Raw genomic sequence first — 16,318 nt, 5'->3', positions numbered from 1 at the left:
AGGGAGGAAGGCGGGTGTGAGCAGAGGTAGGAAGGCGGGTGTGAACAGAGGGGAGGAAGGCGGGTGTGAACAGAGGGGAGGAAGGCGGGTGTGAGCAGAGGGAAGAAGGCTGGTGTGAGCAGAGGGAGGAAGGCGGGTGTGAGCAGAGGGAAGAAGGCTGGTGTGAGCAGAGGGAGGAAGGCGGGTGTGAGCAGAGGGAGGAAGGCGGGTGTGAGCAGAGGGAGGAAGGCGGGTGTGAGCAGAGGGAGGAAGGCTGGTGTGAGCAGAGGGAGGAAGGCGGGTGTGAGCAGAGGGAGGAAGGCTGGTGTGAGCAGGGGGGCTGAGCTCAGGAGCTTTTGCTCATGGGAGGCCATTTTGCTTATATCAGTGGATGAACAGATGTCATTACAGTTGTGTGTTTGGTATTTTTTTTCCCTTGAAATGAAATGATCGGACTCTTCAAGGAAAACAGCTCATAGTATCTGTTCCCAGTTAGCCGGTTTTCCTCCCTGTTAGGATTTTCATGTCACTTTTGTCTGCCGCTTTGATTTTGACAGTTTCCCAATGTGATTTTTATGCCATAATAATGAAATGGGAGGTTGGTATTTGGAAGATCTGGGGCATCTAGGGAACTGGCATTTTATAAATGGCATAGATAAAAGATTATTCAAGACAGACCAGTGGATTTAAATGCAGTCAACCCTACAAATTCCATTGTTGAGATTTTATGTAACCCACATTTCAGTCCGCTTTGAGAGAGCAGCACTGTATAGTTGTGGTGTCATGTAGAAAATAGTTGTATGACAAGATGGCTCAACACGTGAAAGTGTTTGCTGCCAAGCCTGACAACTTGAGTTCGGACCCCAGGCCTGACATAGTGGAAGGAAAGAGCTAACTTCTCAAGGTGCTCTCTGACCTCCACCCCCGAGTAATAACACAGGGAAACACAGTATACACAAGTGTCTTACAACACTTTCCCTTTTATCCACATTTTCCAACCACAACTGTGCGATGACAGAAGTCAAGGGTCAGAAAGTCCTCATGTTTTGTTTAGCCAGACACCGAGACTTGAAAAATATCAAATTGCCACTTCTCCCAGTAAGTAATTTTGGTTTTGATAAATGCAGTTATTTTTCTTAAAGTGTATTAATGTGTATAGTTTTAGTGTTTTATTTTGGGAGGTTTATTTTTATCTTATGTGTGTCAATGTTTGCCTGCATGTATGTCTATGTACCATATGTGTGCCTGGAGCCTTCAGAGGCCAGAAGGTGTTGAATCCCTTGGAACCAGAGTTATAGATGGTTACAAGGTACAGTGCAGCATCTGATGACCCAAGCTGAGACAGTCTGCTAGAACCTGCCAGCCACCAGTAGGCCACACTGCCCTAGCTGAGCTGGTTATGGATGGGAGGATGGGCAGTATGTGTGACCTGTGCCCCTGTGGCTGCTGGTAGTCTCATGTTGACTCCTGTGTTCCTCATTCCAGGTTTCTCCAGTGATAGTGACCTCCTGTCCCTCACTGTTGATGCGGACTCTGTTGCAGAGGTAGATGATGGAATGGCTTCCCGTCAGGGTTCTCCCAGTAAAACTTTTGGTCTGAGTCTGTCTGTGGATTCTTCGGCAGCAGGGGCTGGCGCTTCTGACAGTGAACCGAGCAAAGCAGAAGACCGGGAAAGCCGGAGCCTCTTCCCCAGCAGCTTAAAGCCAAGGCTGGGCAGGAGAGACTACCTGGAGAAGGCAGGGGAGCTTATCAAGCTGGCCGTAAAGAAGGAGGAGGAAGACGACTATGAAGCTGCTTCCAACTTTTACAGGAAGGGTGTTGACCTGCTCCTAGAAGGTGTGCAAGGTACGGTTTGCCCACAGAGCATCCCGGCACAGCTGTGTGCTATGAGGAATGAGAACCGTGTATATTGTGCCCAATGCTCTGCGTCTCCTGTGTTCAGGGCTGGAAATGAGAAACTCACACCAGCGACATCATAGCAGGTGCCGGACACTCTGAGCAGCATCCCCACATGTGCTGTGTGAGTGGTGGTCTTCCTCCTGACTTGACTAGTATTCACAGTGCTGACTTGACTCTAGTGACCATTGCCTTCACTTAGTTAGTGCAAGTGACAAGGATGTGTGTAGCCGAGCATAATGTAGTGTCTCTGAGTATAACTTACTGATTTTTTTTTTAAGCACCAGGCTTTATTTTTGTACTTTTTTTTTTCTTATCACACACACAAAATAAAGTGCCTTGCAGTTAGTGGAGTGACTTCTTGGACAGGACATAATAGTCAAAGGCTGATGTGATGTCAGTGTCTAGAAAGTCATTGCTGCTGCTGTTCTCGCTCCCTGACCTGTTGATGCTGCTTCTTAGCTACTAACTCTTCCGTTCAATATTTTCTGTCAATACACATGATATCCTGTTATTCTAGAACCTTCTGCTGCCCCCTTTCTAGAGTGTGTGTGTTTCCACACTGCTTCTTATCAAGCATTTTGACTGAATTTTATTTTATTTTATTTTATTTTATTTTATTTTATTTTATTTTATGTATGAGTGCTTGCCTGTGTGTGTATCTTGTTTGTACCACATGTGAGCCTGATGCCCTGGGAGGTCAAAAGAAGGCATCAGGTCCCTGGAACTGGAATTACAGACAGTTGTGTTATGTGGGTGCTGGGAACTGACCCAGGATCCCCTGGAAGAGCAAAAAGTGCCCCTAACCACTGAGACACCCCTCCAGTCCCGGATTCTCCTTGTTAGCCTTCGTTTTTGTCCCAAGTGCCCTCGTCTCTGGAGACTTTTTGTTTTGTTTTGTTTTTTCTCCCCAAATGGCCCCTTATGATTCTGTACCGATATGAAGATAGCTTTTTAATTTTATTTTTAGCTGGGGGAGGGCAGGCATGTGCATGTGAGTGTATTTTGGCTGCAGAAGCAAGAGATCCCTCTGGAGCTGAAGTTGTAGTTGGTTGTGAGCCTCCTGATAACTTGCATCTGCTGGAAGAGCAATATTGCTGTTCACTGCTAAGCCATCTCTCCATCTGGAGACTTTCTATTGGGCCATGGAAGTGTGTGTGTATTTGCTAACTGCTGCTTAGCTGACATTCTGACCCAGTCTTCTCCTTTACAAAAGCGGCCATAAGATACTCATTTCTCATCTGTTTCCTTCCTGGTTCCTAAGGTGGTGTTGCTCTTACTTCTCTCAGCCTCTGTTCTCTGCAGAGACGAGTGTGTCCCATGGTCATCGTGGAGCAGAGGTTCAAGTGGTGGCCTGTTTTAGAAGCTGGGGTCACAGAGCTGCTGACATCTGCAGATGTCCTTTTTGCCTCGTAGTCATCATCTTGCTGATGTTGCTGGTTGCGATCATTTGATAGTGACGTGGAGTTTCAACAGCTGATTCTATCTGTGAAACTTCAGTTTTTGAAATTTTATTTTAGCTGGAAGTTTTAACATTTCAAATTGAGAAACCGAAGTAATTTGTCTTTCTCTTTTGATTGGTAGATGATTTTTGGACCCAATTTTGGTTTTCAGGCCTTTCATAGTCTGTTGGGGTTTATGTGTGGAATATTCTGTCTAAAGGGCTCTTAATTTCTGCTTTTCCCCCCAACTGTCCTCTTGTTTTGGGGTTGACAGTGGCATCGATTGAATTGCATCTGTCTGCTCTGATGGTCCTCCTTTTTTTCCCCAAACATAACCAGCTTGCTAAAACATCATCGGTGTTTAATTAGCATAGGTGAGCCATATCATTGTGACATCTTTCTGCCTAAAAGTTATTAGGGACACTTCATAAAGTTGCCACTTGATGGCACCAGAAAATTAAAAACCGTTGCTTCACAATGAGAAATATATACTCTGCTGACTATAGTGGGGTCATGTATCGAACTCTACCAAGCCTACTGAGCATCTGTCCAAAGTCTAGCTAGCTATTTAAGTTCTTTCTGTCTTTCTGTGCATGTCTGTCTGGAACCAGAGTCCTGGCTGCTCCTAATAGGGTTTCATTGTTAATCTGCCATCCAGAAAGAGAGCAGTTGGCCTACTGTTTGTAGTGTTTTATTGTTTACTCACCTCAATATGGCTTTATCTAGACAGACTGTGGGACCCTCAGTTACTGAATTCTAGTTTTTTTCCATCCAGCTTCCAGCTATGGTATTCTGATTCTTTACAAGGAATGTGTTTCAGTCCATGCAGTTTTGCATGTGACAACGTGTAAAGTGTGACATCAGAGCAGGGAGCACAGTCTGAGGAGGATTGCAGCAGTGAGTACAGTCTGAGGAGGACTCTACAGCAGTGAGCACAGTCCGAGGAGGACTCTACAGCAGTGAGCACCACCCTGTGGACCTGTGTGTGTTGTTGTCCTTGGTTCTCTAGCTCATCCTTGGTTTGACATTCATGCTCAGAAAAGACCCATTGTTGGGGAAAGTTAATTCTGGTGGACAGAACTGTCACTGAAGCATCCTGGGAGTCAGTGACACCCTCAAATAAAGAACTGCAGCTCAGCTCTTTCTAGGCAGTTGGTTCTCATGACTGGTGTGGGTCTGTGGGCTTTGTGGTGAGTGGTGATTGGTTCTGGGCCTCTGGTGATCCAGGGGGAGGTCGTCCACAAGGGGAGCCTGCAAGCTTTGTCTGTGGTTCTCAGGGCTGGGAGCTGGTCAGGTTGTCCTCGAGCTGGTGCAAACGCTGCTGCCTTTCTCACTAACTAGCATTTTCACAGCACAGACAAGTGCGTCCTGCTGGGGGTGGGCGGCCTTTGCCTTCTGTGACCCCGACTTTATTGGAGACGGTTCTCAAAAGGAAAAAAGTACCATTTTCTAGACTCCCAGGTTGCCACGGATTTAGAAGAGAAAGTCTGAAAGTCAAGGTTGTGGGAATGAACTTGGACCTTTGTAGAGTATGGGTTGTCCATTCCACGCCATCCTTCCATGTGCCCTGTGTCCTCAGAGTGGGCTTGTGGGGAGAGTTAGGGTAAACAGCATGGCAAATTGATGGCCAAAGGCACTAATGAATTGTTTAAGTAGCGGTGGCGGCGGTGGTGGCGGCAGCGGCAGTGGCAGTGGCGCAGTCTGCCATGTTTTAAATGCCTGTCTCAGCACCAGTGTTTTTCTTCTGCTATTTTTAATTTTCAGGAAAGCCAAAGCCAAATTCTAGCTAGTCATACTGGGTGTTGTCTAGGGACACTGAAATTTAGAGGGTGCAAATAGTTGATATAATGACCCTAAAATCGTGGCACTTAAATAGCAAGAGTAATGATTTAAAACAGGAATCTGCCGGATGGCAGGCATTGTTTCTGTGGTCCCCTGGGAATCACAGAGCTGACCTTGCTGCCTTGGGCTGGTGTGTCTTGGTTGCCAGCGTGTTAAGTTTACTCCTCCTTAGGTTATTTCAAGCTGTCACTTTGAGATGAGGAGGCTGAGGCCCCAGGAGAGTTGTGCTGCCCTTGGCCGGGGAGGGGGTGGGGGAGTGGGGGGAGTGGGGGGTAGAGGGGTAATGTCGAGCTGGAGCAAAGCCTAGGCTTTTCCACACACATACCTTGTTTCCTGACTGTGATGCTGCAAGGTATCGAAGGAGAGCGGCATCCTCACCCAGTTCTCTCCTGATCACATGAGCTCTGTGACATGGAGTGCGATATGGAGACATGCAAGTGCTCGGCTGCGCACTGAACTTGATTTTGCATATTTCTCCCTTCCTGTTCCTTGTTCCTTCAAGAAACCATGAGCTCATATGTACTTCTGGGTGACTGTTGAGTCAGCAGGTGGGCTCTAAATTAAGCCGTGTGTCCAATGGCTGGTTTCAGGACACGCCTGGACCTTGGTGATGGGGTTGCACTCTGTCATCTGCGCTTAGGTGCTCTATGCAGTTGCAGTCATTGACTCTTCCCTTGGATGAGAGTTGCTCACCCTGGGCTGGAGAGATGGCTCAGAGGTTAAGAAAACTGGCTGCTCTTCCAGAGATCCTGAATTCAATTCCCAGCAACCACGTGATAGCTCACAACCATCTATAATGAGATCTGATGCCCTCTTCTGGCTTGCAGGCATAATATATATATATATATATATATACATATATATATATATATATCAATAAAACAAACAAGAAAAGAGCTGCTAACACATTTGGAAACGCTGTGGATCATCATGTTTGTTTTAAAGTGGACAGACAGAATAGGCAGGAAAGTGTGGGTCTGATGGAGGTAAACAAGGTACTTTGTTGCTGTTGGATCTTAGGAATGGAAAATGCTACTCTAACCCCAAGTTACTTGTCTCCTCACTTAGTGCTATTAACATCGTGTATTATGGACACATTTCTAGTTCACTTTACCTGCCGCTCACTTCAGTACAAACATTGCTGAGCATGAGGACAGCATGTAAAAAGCCAGTTTGTTTTTTGTTCATGCATGTGCCTTTTTTGGAAGGGTTCTCTTGTTCACTGCTGTGAATGCTAGGGTGTTTGGCCACCTGGGGACCAGCGATTCTCTTGCCTCTACCCTGCTACAGGTATGCTGGGAGTGCAAATGTACACCATTGCCTCTGGCTTTGTATGGGTTCTCAGGTTGTGAACTCTGATTCTCACACTTGCACTGCATACGCTTTATCCACTTCGCCATCTCTCCAGCCCCTGTTTTTATTTTTTCATACAGCATCTTTGTTGGCCCAGAAATCACTATTCTGACCAGGCTCTCTGCCTTGTGAGTGCTGGGATTACAGGTGCACACCACGATGCTTGGCTTAGAAAGAATGCTTGTTTTGAGACAGTGTAATGTCTTCTAATTCAATGGTTCCTCTCCTTTTTTGCTTACAAACCTCTTTGAGAGTTCCCTCCTTCTTTTTTGGTTTAATTTTGACTCCAGGGCACCTTGTAAACCCCCCCCCCCCAATAAGCTTAGGTATTTTGCATTTGTAAGAGACAGTTTGGGTTTTGATAGGAATTGGTTCCGGCGCTGTCCTTCCTTGATAGTAAGTAGTTCATCTTCATTCTAGACCAGGAGGTCTCCCGCTGCCTTATTTCCTCTTTTTTCTGCAGGGTTTCACTGTTTGCAATGAGAAGGCCTTTACTTCTGGGTGGAATTCTTTGGGGTGCTCCTCTTAGGAATGGAATTGCATTTTTTTGTGTGTGGGTTCATTGTTGGTGAGTGTAGGTTCAGTTGCCTCTATATGCTGACCTTGTTGAATTGGCTTGTTACATCTGGTGTTTTGCCGTGAACTATTTGGCATAAGCACACACACATATGTGAATATGATGCACTCTCTGTGAATAAAGCAGGTCTTCCTTTTGGCCGGGTATATCACAGTCTTGTTCTCGCCTTGTGCCTGGGAGTTTTCAGAAAGCAGATAGCCTTGGCTCATCCTGGCCGTGGGGGTGGTGCTCTCTATGCTCCCCATCTTCCCATGGGTGAGGTTCATCTGTGCAGATGCTGCTGAGCCCCTGCTTGCTCTCATTTCTTTTGTCTTGTGCTGGGGTCCCAATCAGTTGCTCTGCCAACATGCACCTTGCATTCATTCCCTTCTGCTGACTGCTCTGAGCACAAGTCTATGTGCCACAGAGGTTTGTGCTGTAATGTGAGGCATGCTGTGGTTTTTGTTATTTCTTTTTATTTTGTTCATCATTTAATATGGTTGGGTAAGAGATCTTTTCAGTGAATAGCATTATTAAACAAATTTAGGTATTTTCTAATGTGAAAATTTCTATAGTATTTTTCTTAATTCTAAAATAAAGATTGTGCCTTTCCATATAATTCAGTAAATTGCCCTCATTGAGAGTTTCTCAGATCTCATCTGTTAAGCTGCCTCGAAATTTTTCTTGCTCTGTAGACCAGGCTGGCCTCGAACTCACAGAGATTCACCTGCCTCTGCCTCCCGGTGCTGGGATTAGAGGTGTGTGCCACCAACACTTGGCTTGCCTCCATCTTTGAAGCACTGAAATTGAGACTGAAAGTGTAAAGATGTGAAGCGTTTAAAAGCTCCCAGCCCCTCTGTCTTCTGTCTCCACCAGCATGCCACTTTCTCTCCGGGAGGCAGGTTTACACATGGGAAGTGAGCCCCCAGAAGGCGGTCAGAGCTTGGGGGACTGTTGTGTGGGCTTCCTGAGTATCCATTTCCTGTTGTCTGTGCTCACAGGTGCCTTTCAGGTGACCTCCAGGCCTCAGTCTGTGTTAGACTGGACTTTTTCAGGTATGGGCAACAAAAGCCATAGCAACTCAGAAAAGTTCCTATACAAACGAGTGTTAGCTCAGAGAAGTCTGTCAGCCGTCTCTGTCTCATGCATTGCCCTGCTCTGCACACTCACCGCATTTGCTGTTCCTTGCTCAGAGTGGAGCTCTGGGACCATGGGGGAAGAGGGCATCTTCCTGCAGAGTTTTAGTGAATGCTCACAGTTTACTGGCCTATTATGGTCATGTGCCCTCACTTATTTTGCTGACTTGATAAGGGACAGTCACCCCTGGTGCACTGCGCAGACTTGTCCCTGGTTGGTAGACTCCTCCTACTGGATAGAACTATGGAATGCTGGAAGAGTGGGCTAACACCAGGGAAAACAAAACCAACTGGCCTGGTACCCCCTGTTCCCCTGCTCCCCTGTTCCCCTGTTCCCCTACTCCCCCTCCTGGTGACATGCACCCCCTGCTCCCCCTCCTGGTGACATGCACCCCCTGCTCACCCTCCTGGTGACATGCACCCCCTGCTCACCCTCCTGGTGACATGCACCCCCTGCTCACCCTCCTGGTGACATGCACCCCCTGCTCACCCTCCTGGTGACATGCACCCCCTGCTCACCGTCCTGGTGACATGCACCCCCTGCTCACCGTCCTGGTGACATGCACCCCCTGCTCACCCTCCTGGTGACATGCACCCCCTGCTCACCGTCCTGGTGACATGCACCCCCTGCTCACCCTCCTGGTGACATGCACCCCCTGCTCACCCTCCTGGTGACATGCACCCCCTGCTCACCCTCCTGGTGACATGCACCCCCTGCGCTCACTCTCCTGGTGGACATGCACCCTTTGTTTACTCTCCTGGTGGACATGTACCCCCTGCTCACACTCCTAGAGGACACACACCCACTCCTTACCATCCTGGTGGGCATGCATCCTCTGTTTACCCTCAGGTAGTTGTTGTTATTTCTTATTTCTTAAGCTGCCTGTGTAAAAAGGTTGTTTGATGCTATTATTTGTGGTGATATCTTGCTTGTACAAATAAAGCCTGTCTGAAGGTCAGAGAATGGAGCTTGCTATTGGCTAACCGTAGCAATCTGGAGGTCTGTACAGACAGGAAGTGAGCTAGCCAGGCCTTTACCTATTTACCCTTGATTTGTCTGTGCATGTTTTTATTTTTCATATATGTATACTTGATGAATTTTAAGGTAAATTATTAACATGCTATCCTTTATCCTGTGATGTACATGACCAGAAAATGGGATCTTTCTACACAGAGAACAACTGTAGAGGAAAGGTTTTAATAGTGGATTCAACTTGACAGCTGTCAAAATTAGGTACCTACTAAAGAGGATATATATTGCTTTTCTGTTGACTTTGTTGTTTTTGTCAAGCAATTTGCTATTTCACACAAATGGTCATGTTTGTTAAAATTGAATATGTCTTCATATTTTCTAAGATTGAGTCCCGGGCATTACACATTAGGTAGACAAGTTGTTTACCACTGAGCTATATCACACACAGCACTTAAATTCATATTGTAATTGAATGGGATGTGATAACATTATTCTGTGATAATTAAAGCATTCTTTCATTGCTGTTAGGTGGAAAAGATCACAAGGTCAGTAAAAATGTTGGCATAAAAGTTGCCTTGAATGAGTCCAGAGCGAGAGAGAGAAAGAGAGAGAGAGAGAGAGAGAGAGAGAGAGAGAGTAGGAACAAAGCATCCTGACTTGGATTTTCTTGAATCCCTGATTGAGGGAGAGTAGTGGCCTGGCCTGCACAGTGGATAAATACATGTTCTTCTTACCAGGGTCTCAGGAAGTGTGATTAGAAGTGGATGACCAGGGACTGCAGACAGGCCAGGCCAGGCGGTGGTGAGGTGATCTGGGCAATGGTGGAACTAGACTGTAATGTGATCCAGTCAGTGACGTCAGTCATTTCCAAGCCTGGCAGTCTCTAGAGCAGATGTGAGAGTGGGGGATCTCACTCTGGACTGGAGGGTAGGGTCAGGAATTCAGAGCTTCTCATTTGAACTGGTCCCCAGTCCCCAGCATCATTTTGTGTTAACTCATGTCCAGCCAGCTCTGAACTTTCACACAGCTTCTGCCTCAAGCCTTTTCTGTTGATCTCAGTGATAGCACAGACACTTACTATAAAGTGCTTTCTCAGGGTCCCTAGAACCCATGTAAAGCCTGACTTGGTAGCACATGTCTGTAATTGGTGTTCCTATGGTGAGATGAGTGTCACACACAGGGGTGCCCCTGGAAGCTCAGGGACCCACTGGCCTGCTGTCAGCAGTGGTGATCAACAAGACAGGTGTCTTCAACAAGGGTGGTGTGAAGACCAATACTGAAGGCCAGCCCCTGACGTCTATACCTGTGCTGTGGCGTGTGTGTCCCATTGTCCCTGCATGAATGTCTACTCAGCTTGAAAGCATGTGTGTATCCATCCCCCAGTTTTTACTGCTGGCCAACATGGGTAACAGGGACCATATATTCTCTTTCCTGAAGCAAAATGCCACACTTCAGTGAAGGGCTGTCATTTCTGAGAAACAGGACCGAAAAGAGGCAAGCCGCATGAGTCCTTTGATTATGGACCTGGGCCTCCCTAGGCTGTGGTGCAGGAAGAGGCTGGCATAGGGCTCCTGCATAATTTCTGAGCTGAAGAGGTGCAGTTAAACAACCAAGAAGACCAAAGCTGAGCATATTAGGGCTTGCTGGCTGGAGATGCAGTGTGTTTTGTCTGGAGAGGAGGCTGCTGCAGTGATGGCAGCCTATACCCTGGGCCACTCAGCAGTGCACACTTATGTGAAGTCACCGCCAAAGGAGCAGGGAGCCACTGTCATGGACGGTTGTGCAGAGCTGAGAACCAGCGTCTGCTGCAAAGAGATACCTTGACTAATTCAACTGTGGGCATTGCTGGGATGCTGAAAAGCCACGAAGACGTGTATGACAAACTGTGAAAACAAGACCCCAGGAAATTAAACACCCTAAAATAGACTTGAGCATTAAAAAAGATACCTAAACCCATCAAGGAAAAGTTCACTGTGGCCAAGAGCCAGTAAAACAGTGAGGGAGAAGTGATGCCCACCAGTGGCAGTGAGGTAGGTGTTGAGGCTGCCACACAGGAGTTTATTGTAGCTCTTCATCATGTGAGGAAGGCTAGGCAGAAACAGGCATTACAGAAGACCCAAAGAGCACCAAAGGAAGAGCTCCACCATTAGAACAGACAGTAGTGTGTGCACAGAGTATCCAAAACAAAACATGAAGAAGTAAAGTGTTTGTGAATTATTATTGATGCCCAAGCTTGATTGTGGTGGATGATGAATAGTCGTTGTGAAACTTAAATCTTGGTCAGGCCTTGTCTTGTGGCTGGTAGGCAGTCTGCCCTTGAGAATGTGGTTGTGTGTTGCTTATAAGGACTATTTGTTCTGATACTATGGTAGGGTAGTCTGCAGGCGCCATGCTGTGCAGGTTGGCTGAAATCCGCTCAGTTCTTGAAATCATTTTCTGATTGTCTCTCTCTTTTTTCTCTCCCTTCTCCCTCCCTTTCTCCCTCCCTCCCTCTCTCTCCCTCCCTCCCTCCCTCCCTCCCTCCCTCCCTCCCTCTCTCTCTCTCTCTCTCTCTCTCTCTCTCTCTCTCTTTCTTTATTTCTTTCTCAAGACAGGTTCTCACTATGTAGTTCTGACTGTCCTGGAACACACTCTGTAGACCAGGCTGGCCTCAAACTCACAGGGATTCACCTGCTTCTGCCTGCTGAGTGCTGGGATTAAAGGGGTACACCTAGCCATTTTCTGTCTCTTACTGAGACATTCCTAATATTACTGAATTGTCTGTCTCTCTGTTCTGGTAACTTTTTCTCTCTTTTGGGGTCCTGCTGATAATTACTACATTTCTGATTAATTTGCACTTCACATTATGAACTGTCAGTTTTTGTATCATGAAATACATTTTGTTGGATATTCATATAGTTAATCTACCTATGATTATTTTTTGTGTAGCATAGCCTTTTCTGTCCTTTACCTGTTTGTTTCTTGGAATGAGAGTATCTTGCTTGTAGACAAGAGACAGTTGGATCCATTTTTAACCCAGCTGTGGAATTATCTCTGCTTAATACATTTAATATGGCTGGAGTTACGTCAGTTATCCTGATGTTGCTGTGGGTATCCATTTTCTTTTTCTTTTCTTTTTTCTTTTTTTTTTTTTGTAATAAGTAGATAAAATTTTCCCAGAATACCATTTCATCTCTCTTTAAAGCTGTATCACCTTGAGTTCCTGCTGAAGCTCCTCTGCATTTTTGTTTGAAGTATCTACTCCATGGTAAGATTATCCTTACTGCAGTAGTACATAGACACTTTGCTTCCAGGTTGCTCCCTCCATGCCCGCCTCCTTTGCTTTTCTTCTTACATAGGCTTCATCTTTCGAAAAATGAGCCTTAAAATGTGGCTTTACAGTTACTGTACTTGTAATCTCAGTACTCAGGAAGTTGAGGCAGGAGAATTGCTTCAAGTTCAAGGCCAGCCTGGGCTACATAGCAAGAATCTGCTTCAAAAGAGCAAACAAACTGAAGTAACAACATCAACAACAGCATCAAACAATGGGTGTCTGACCTCTGGGTGCTTGTGTGTAGCCTTGGTCCTGGCATTTGCTATGTCCTTGGTGTCTGTTGGCATTTGTCCATGTGTGCATTGGTGTCAAAGAAGCATGGGTGTTTTCATGTGTTGCATCTTCCAGTTCCAGTAGCGTATTTTTGTTGTTTCTTGTGAACATTAATGTACATGGCGGTTTCCACAGGTGCCTGGGCCTCTTTGGTTTCTGTTTCTTTACTATTTACTCTTGGTGACTGTCCATCCATCCCTTTTCATTTTGTCAGCTCATTCTGCTCTTTAGTTCATGCTGTAATTCCTTCAGCATATTCTCTCACAGTTCCTGAACCATGTCTGTAATATTTGCTTTCCTTCTCTTGTCTGTTAAAATATGCACAAGTGTCCACTCAGGGTGCCCCTGTGTGTGGATCCCATTTTTCTTTTCTTTTCTTTTTTTTAATTTATTTTTTTATAACAAAGTCCATTTAAATGAAAACAAACATTTATAGACAATATTTGGAAATTTGGACATTGTTCTTTCCAAACTACTTCCTGCTGGTAAAGGGCGCTGTCATGGGGGATTCTAAGAAGATGCAGAAATCCTGGCTGTAGTCAGTCAGGCTGCTTTGTCCAGCTGTTTTGAATGTAGAATCACCTGGTCCTCTGTTTCAGGGGGTCTGGCTTGATGAAACCACATTAGTCTGGAAGGAATCCACAGCTTTTCATTTTTTGTGGAAACAAAAATAGAAATCCTTTTTCCCAGTAACTTGTCCTTGAACTTAAATTTTGGAGTCGTGGATCCCATTTTTCATGTCCCTTTCCTGTCACCTATTTTCTTCGATGCGCAGAGCTTCACCCTGGGTTCCGTGGCAACTGCTGCTGTCTTTTGTTCTGTTGTCACTCTCTGCCCATAGTTGTGGCCCTTGAGATGTGTGTGTAGTAGGGTGGTACCTGTGCCTGGGTAAGGCGGTCTGCTTATCTTCCAAGGCTTCTGCTTTCTGCTTGTGAAGAACCACCCACTTGTGAGGATGAATAGATCCTGGGATATTTGGGGATGTATGGGACATACCATGGTTGTCTTGTTCCTCCATGTTGATTTGAGAGCCTTCACTTCCTTGAAGTTTCAATGGAGATACAAGGTAGATGAGTCCTCATATCTCGTTGGGTTTGGGAGCAGATAGAAGTAACTCCATGTTAAAATACCACAAACCTTTGCTTTTCTTACTGTAGACACACACGCGCACACACAAACATGCACACACACACACACACACACACACACACACACACACACACACACACCGGTCCCTTCCTCAGTTCTTGTGAGAGAAGGAGATGGCACTTGGAGAAGGTAACAGGGAATGTTGAAGACTGTGGCCAGCAGCCATGAGGCAGATGTGAGTTTGACAGTATAAGATGACTTCAAATGCTCCCACCTGGGGTGTCACTGGGCCCCATCATTTGATGGTGAGAGTCCAGCTATTGAAATGCATCAGCCATGTGTGTTATTACATTTATACTATAACTTGTTAAGTTGGAGACGTCTAGCCTCAGCATACCAGTAGCCTTGCTCCCTGTTTGTACTTCGGTTGTGTGCTCCCTGTAGCCCTGGAACTGGCTCTGTTTTATTTATTCCGACTGTACCAGTGAGTCCCTCTCACAGGCTTGGCAGCTGGGCAACCGTCGTTTGCTTGGCTGTGACATTTCTGATCTTTGTGGAAAGAGAATGTTGACAGGATCCTGTGGCCCAGCACAGTAGCTCATGTTCAAGAGAAGCAGTGTTTTAGTAATAGTCCATTGAAGAACACAGGAGCCAGTCATCAAAGGTGCATGTCAGATGGTTAAGTTTCTCTGTGTCTAACAGGCGGAACCTTGTCTGTGTGTGCTCCTGACCACCAAGGCAGTGAGCTGCTGTACTGTGCTCATGTTTTTGCTTTCCCTTTGTGTTTTTAGTTCTTTTAGAAATGTATACATATTTATTATTTTGTGTTTTTATGTGAATACAACACAACACACATACATGAGTGCACACACACTTGTATATTTGTGTGCTATGGTGTGAACATGGAGATCCAAGTTCTCCCCTTCTGTGGGTTTCAGGGATTGAACTCAGGTCATCATTAGGTTTGGCAGCAAGTATCTTTACCTACTGGACCATATCATTGGCCCTGTACTTGTCTTTTAGACAATATCTTACATAGCTTAGGCTGGCCTGGAACTTGCAATGTGGTCACTATCCTCCTGTCTTTACTCCTAGGGCTGAGATTACAGGGGTGAGCCACCACACCCAGCTGTTTCCATTGTTGTTGTTTTGTTTCTATGGAGAGAAGGCGCTAGGAAAACTGACTAGAATTGTGTCTCTTTTGTAATTTTAGATTTAGTTGCCTAGGGAAACAGAATTTGAGAGGTCACATGCTTTGGGCCGTCAGGATTTGTTATGATGGCTGCAGTGAGGAGTGTGGTGTGGTCCCTGTGGGTCAGCTCAGCAGCCAGAAGCATAAGCAAAGTGGGTTTGGGAGGACTGGGTTCTTACTTGTCAGCTCAGTGTGCCCTGGGTGGGGCAGAGGGGCCACTGTGTTCTCAGCAGAACAACCTCTAAGGTATTGACTGCAGGGTGGCTTTGATGACTAATTCCTATGGGCTGCAGTGATGGGCTTCCCCAGGGTCACAGCCAGGGGAAGAAAGTCACGATGTTTACCAGTATATGCTCCTTGGGTTTTCATTATTTTCATGTCAACCTTTATGTTGAGAGTTTCACATTTTAATGACAAAAATGTTTGGTGGAAATTATAGCTTGGAAAAAGAGCAGTGCTTTTGTGATTCAGAAAAAGCTAGGTAAAGTGCTGATGTGTCTAAAGTCGCTGTGGAGTTTTATATTCCGATTGTGTGAGCAGTAAACAGAGCATCTGAAATCACCACTTGCATATCGCAACAAACACATCATCATCTGCTTAAAAAAGAGTTATAATTACAGTTGACGAAGCATGGACACCATAAAAAATGCATTAGTGTGGCTTGACACATTAATTACCTGTTTTTGCAGATGTTTTTATGTATTGTTGTGTGAACAGTTTACAAAATAATTATAGGAAAGTCATATGGAAAATAAACTAAGTGGGTGGCTTCCCATCTAAATATTTTCATTCATGTGGATCTGTGTGAGGCACAGCTGCTGAGCAGCACAAGCCAGGGACAGAGAACTCCCCAGGGTTGGGCAGGCGACCTCTGCCACCAGCTCAGCACGTTTTTATATCTTTAGCAATACCGTTTACAAACCATCACCTCAGAAGACTGGGTTAATCCCTGTGATTACTAAAGAAATCCTAGATTCGGATCGGAAGAAATGTAAATATCCAGGAATAATGTAAGTCAAATTAAGTAAGTGAAAAATAAACCCCAAACCCCAAGTGGAAAACTACTGTTGTTTTAGCACTGACAGACTGTTAGGCTCTTTGAGAAAAATCTTAAACATTAAGCATTAAGAGCTGCGATCTGTAACTTGAAGATTGTTATATATTTATCATTAAATGTTCTGTGTATAAATTGCCCAGCCCAGTCTCCCCGTTCTTGTTGCAAGTGTGAACCTGCCTTTTTTTTCAGAAGTGAGCGTGCTACAGTGAGTGACCTC

The 16,318-nt window shown here is 45.6% G+C and overlaps 1 protein-coding gene across 5 annotated transcripts in view; it reads left to right on the top strand.

Annotated features, from left to right (window-relative positions):
- The window catches only part of Rps6kc1 (ribosomal protein S6 kinase C1), a 117,284-nt gene that overhangs the window by 29,572 nt on the left and 71,394 nt on the right, over positions 1-16,318 (top strand). For all 5 annotated transcript variants that reach the window (XM_051186619.1, XM_051186621.1, XM_051186620.1 and 2 more), the window contains one exon: positions 1,465-1,824. In XM_051186619.1, the coding sequence (XP_051042576.1) occupies positions 1,465-1,824 (360 nt within the window). The remainder of the gene's footprint in view (positions 1-1,464; positions 1,825-16,318) is intronic.

This window comes from Phodopus roborovskii, unplaced genomic scaffold, assembly GCF_943737965.1.
Source record: "Phodopus roborovskii unplaced genomic scaffold, PHOROB, whole genome shotgun sequence".
NCBI classification, from domain to species: Eukaryota; Metazoa; Chordata; class Mammalia; order Rodentia; family Cricetidae; genus Phodopus; species Phodopus roborovskii.
This window is presented reverse-complemented; position numbering and strand designations above follow the sequence as displayed.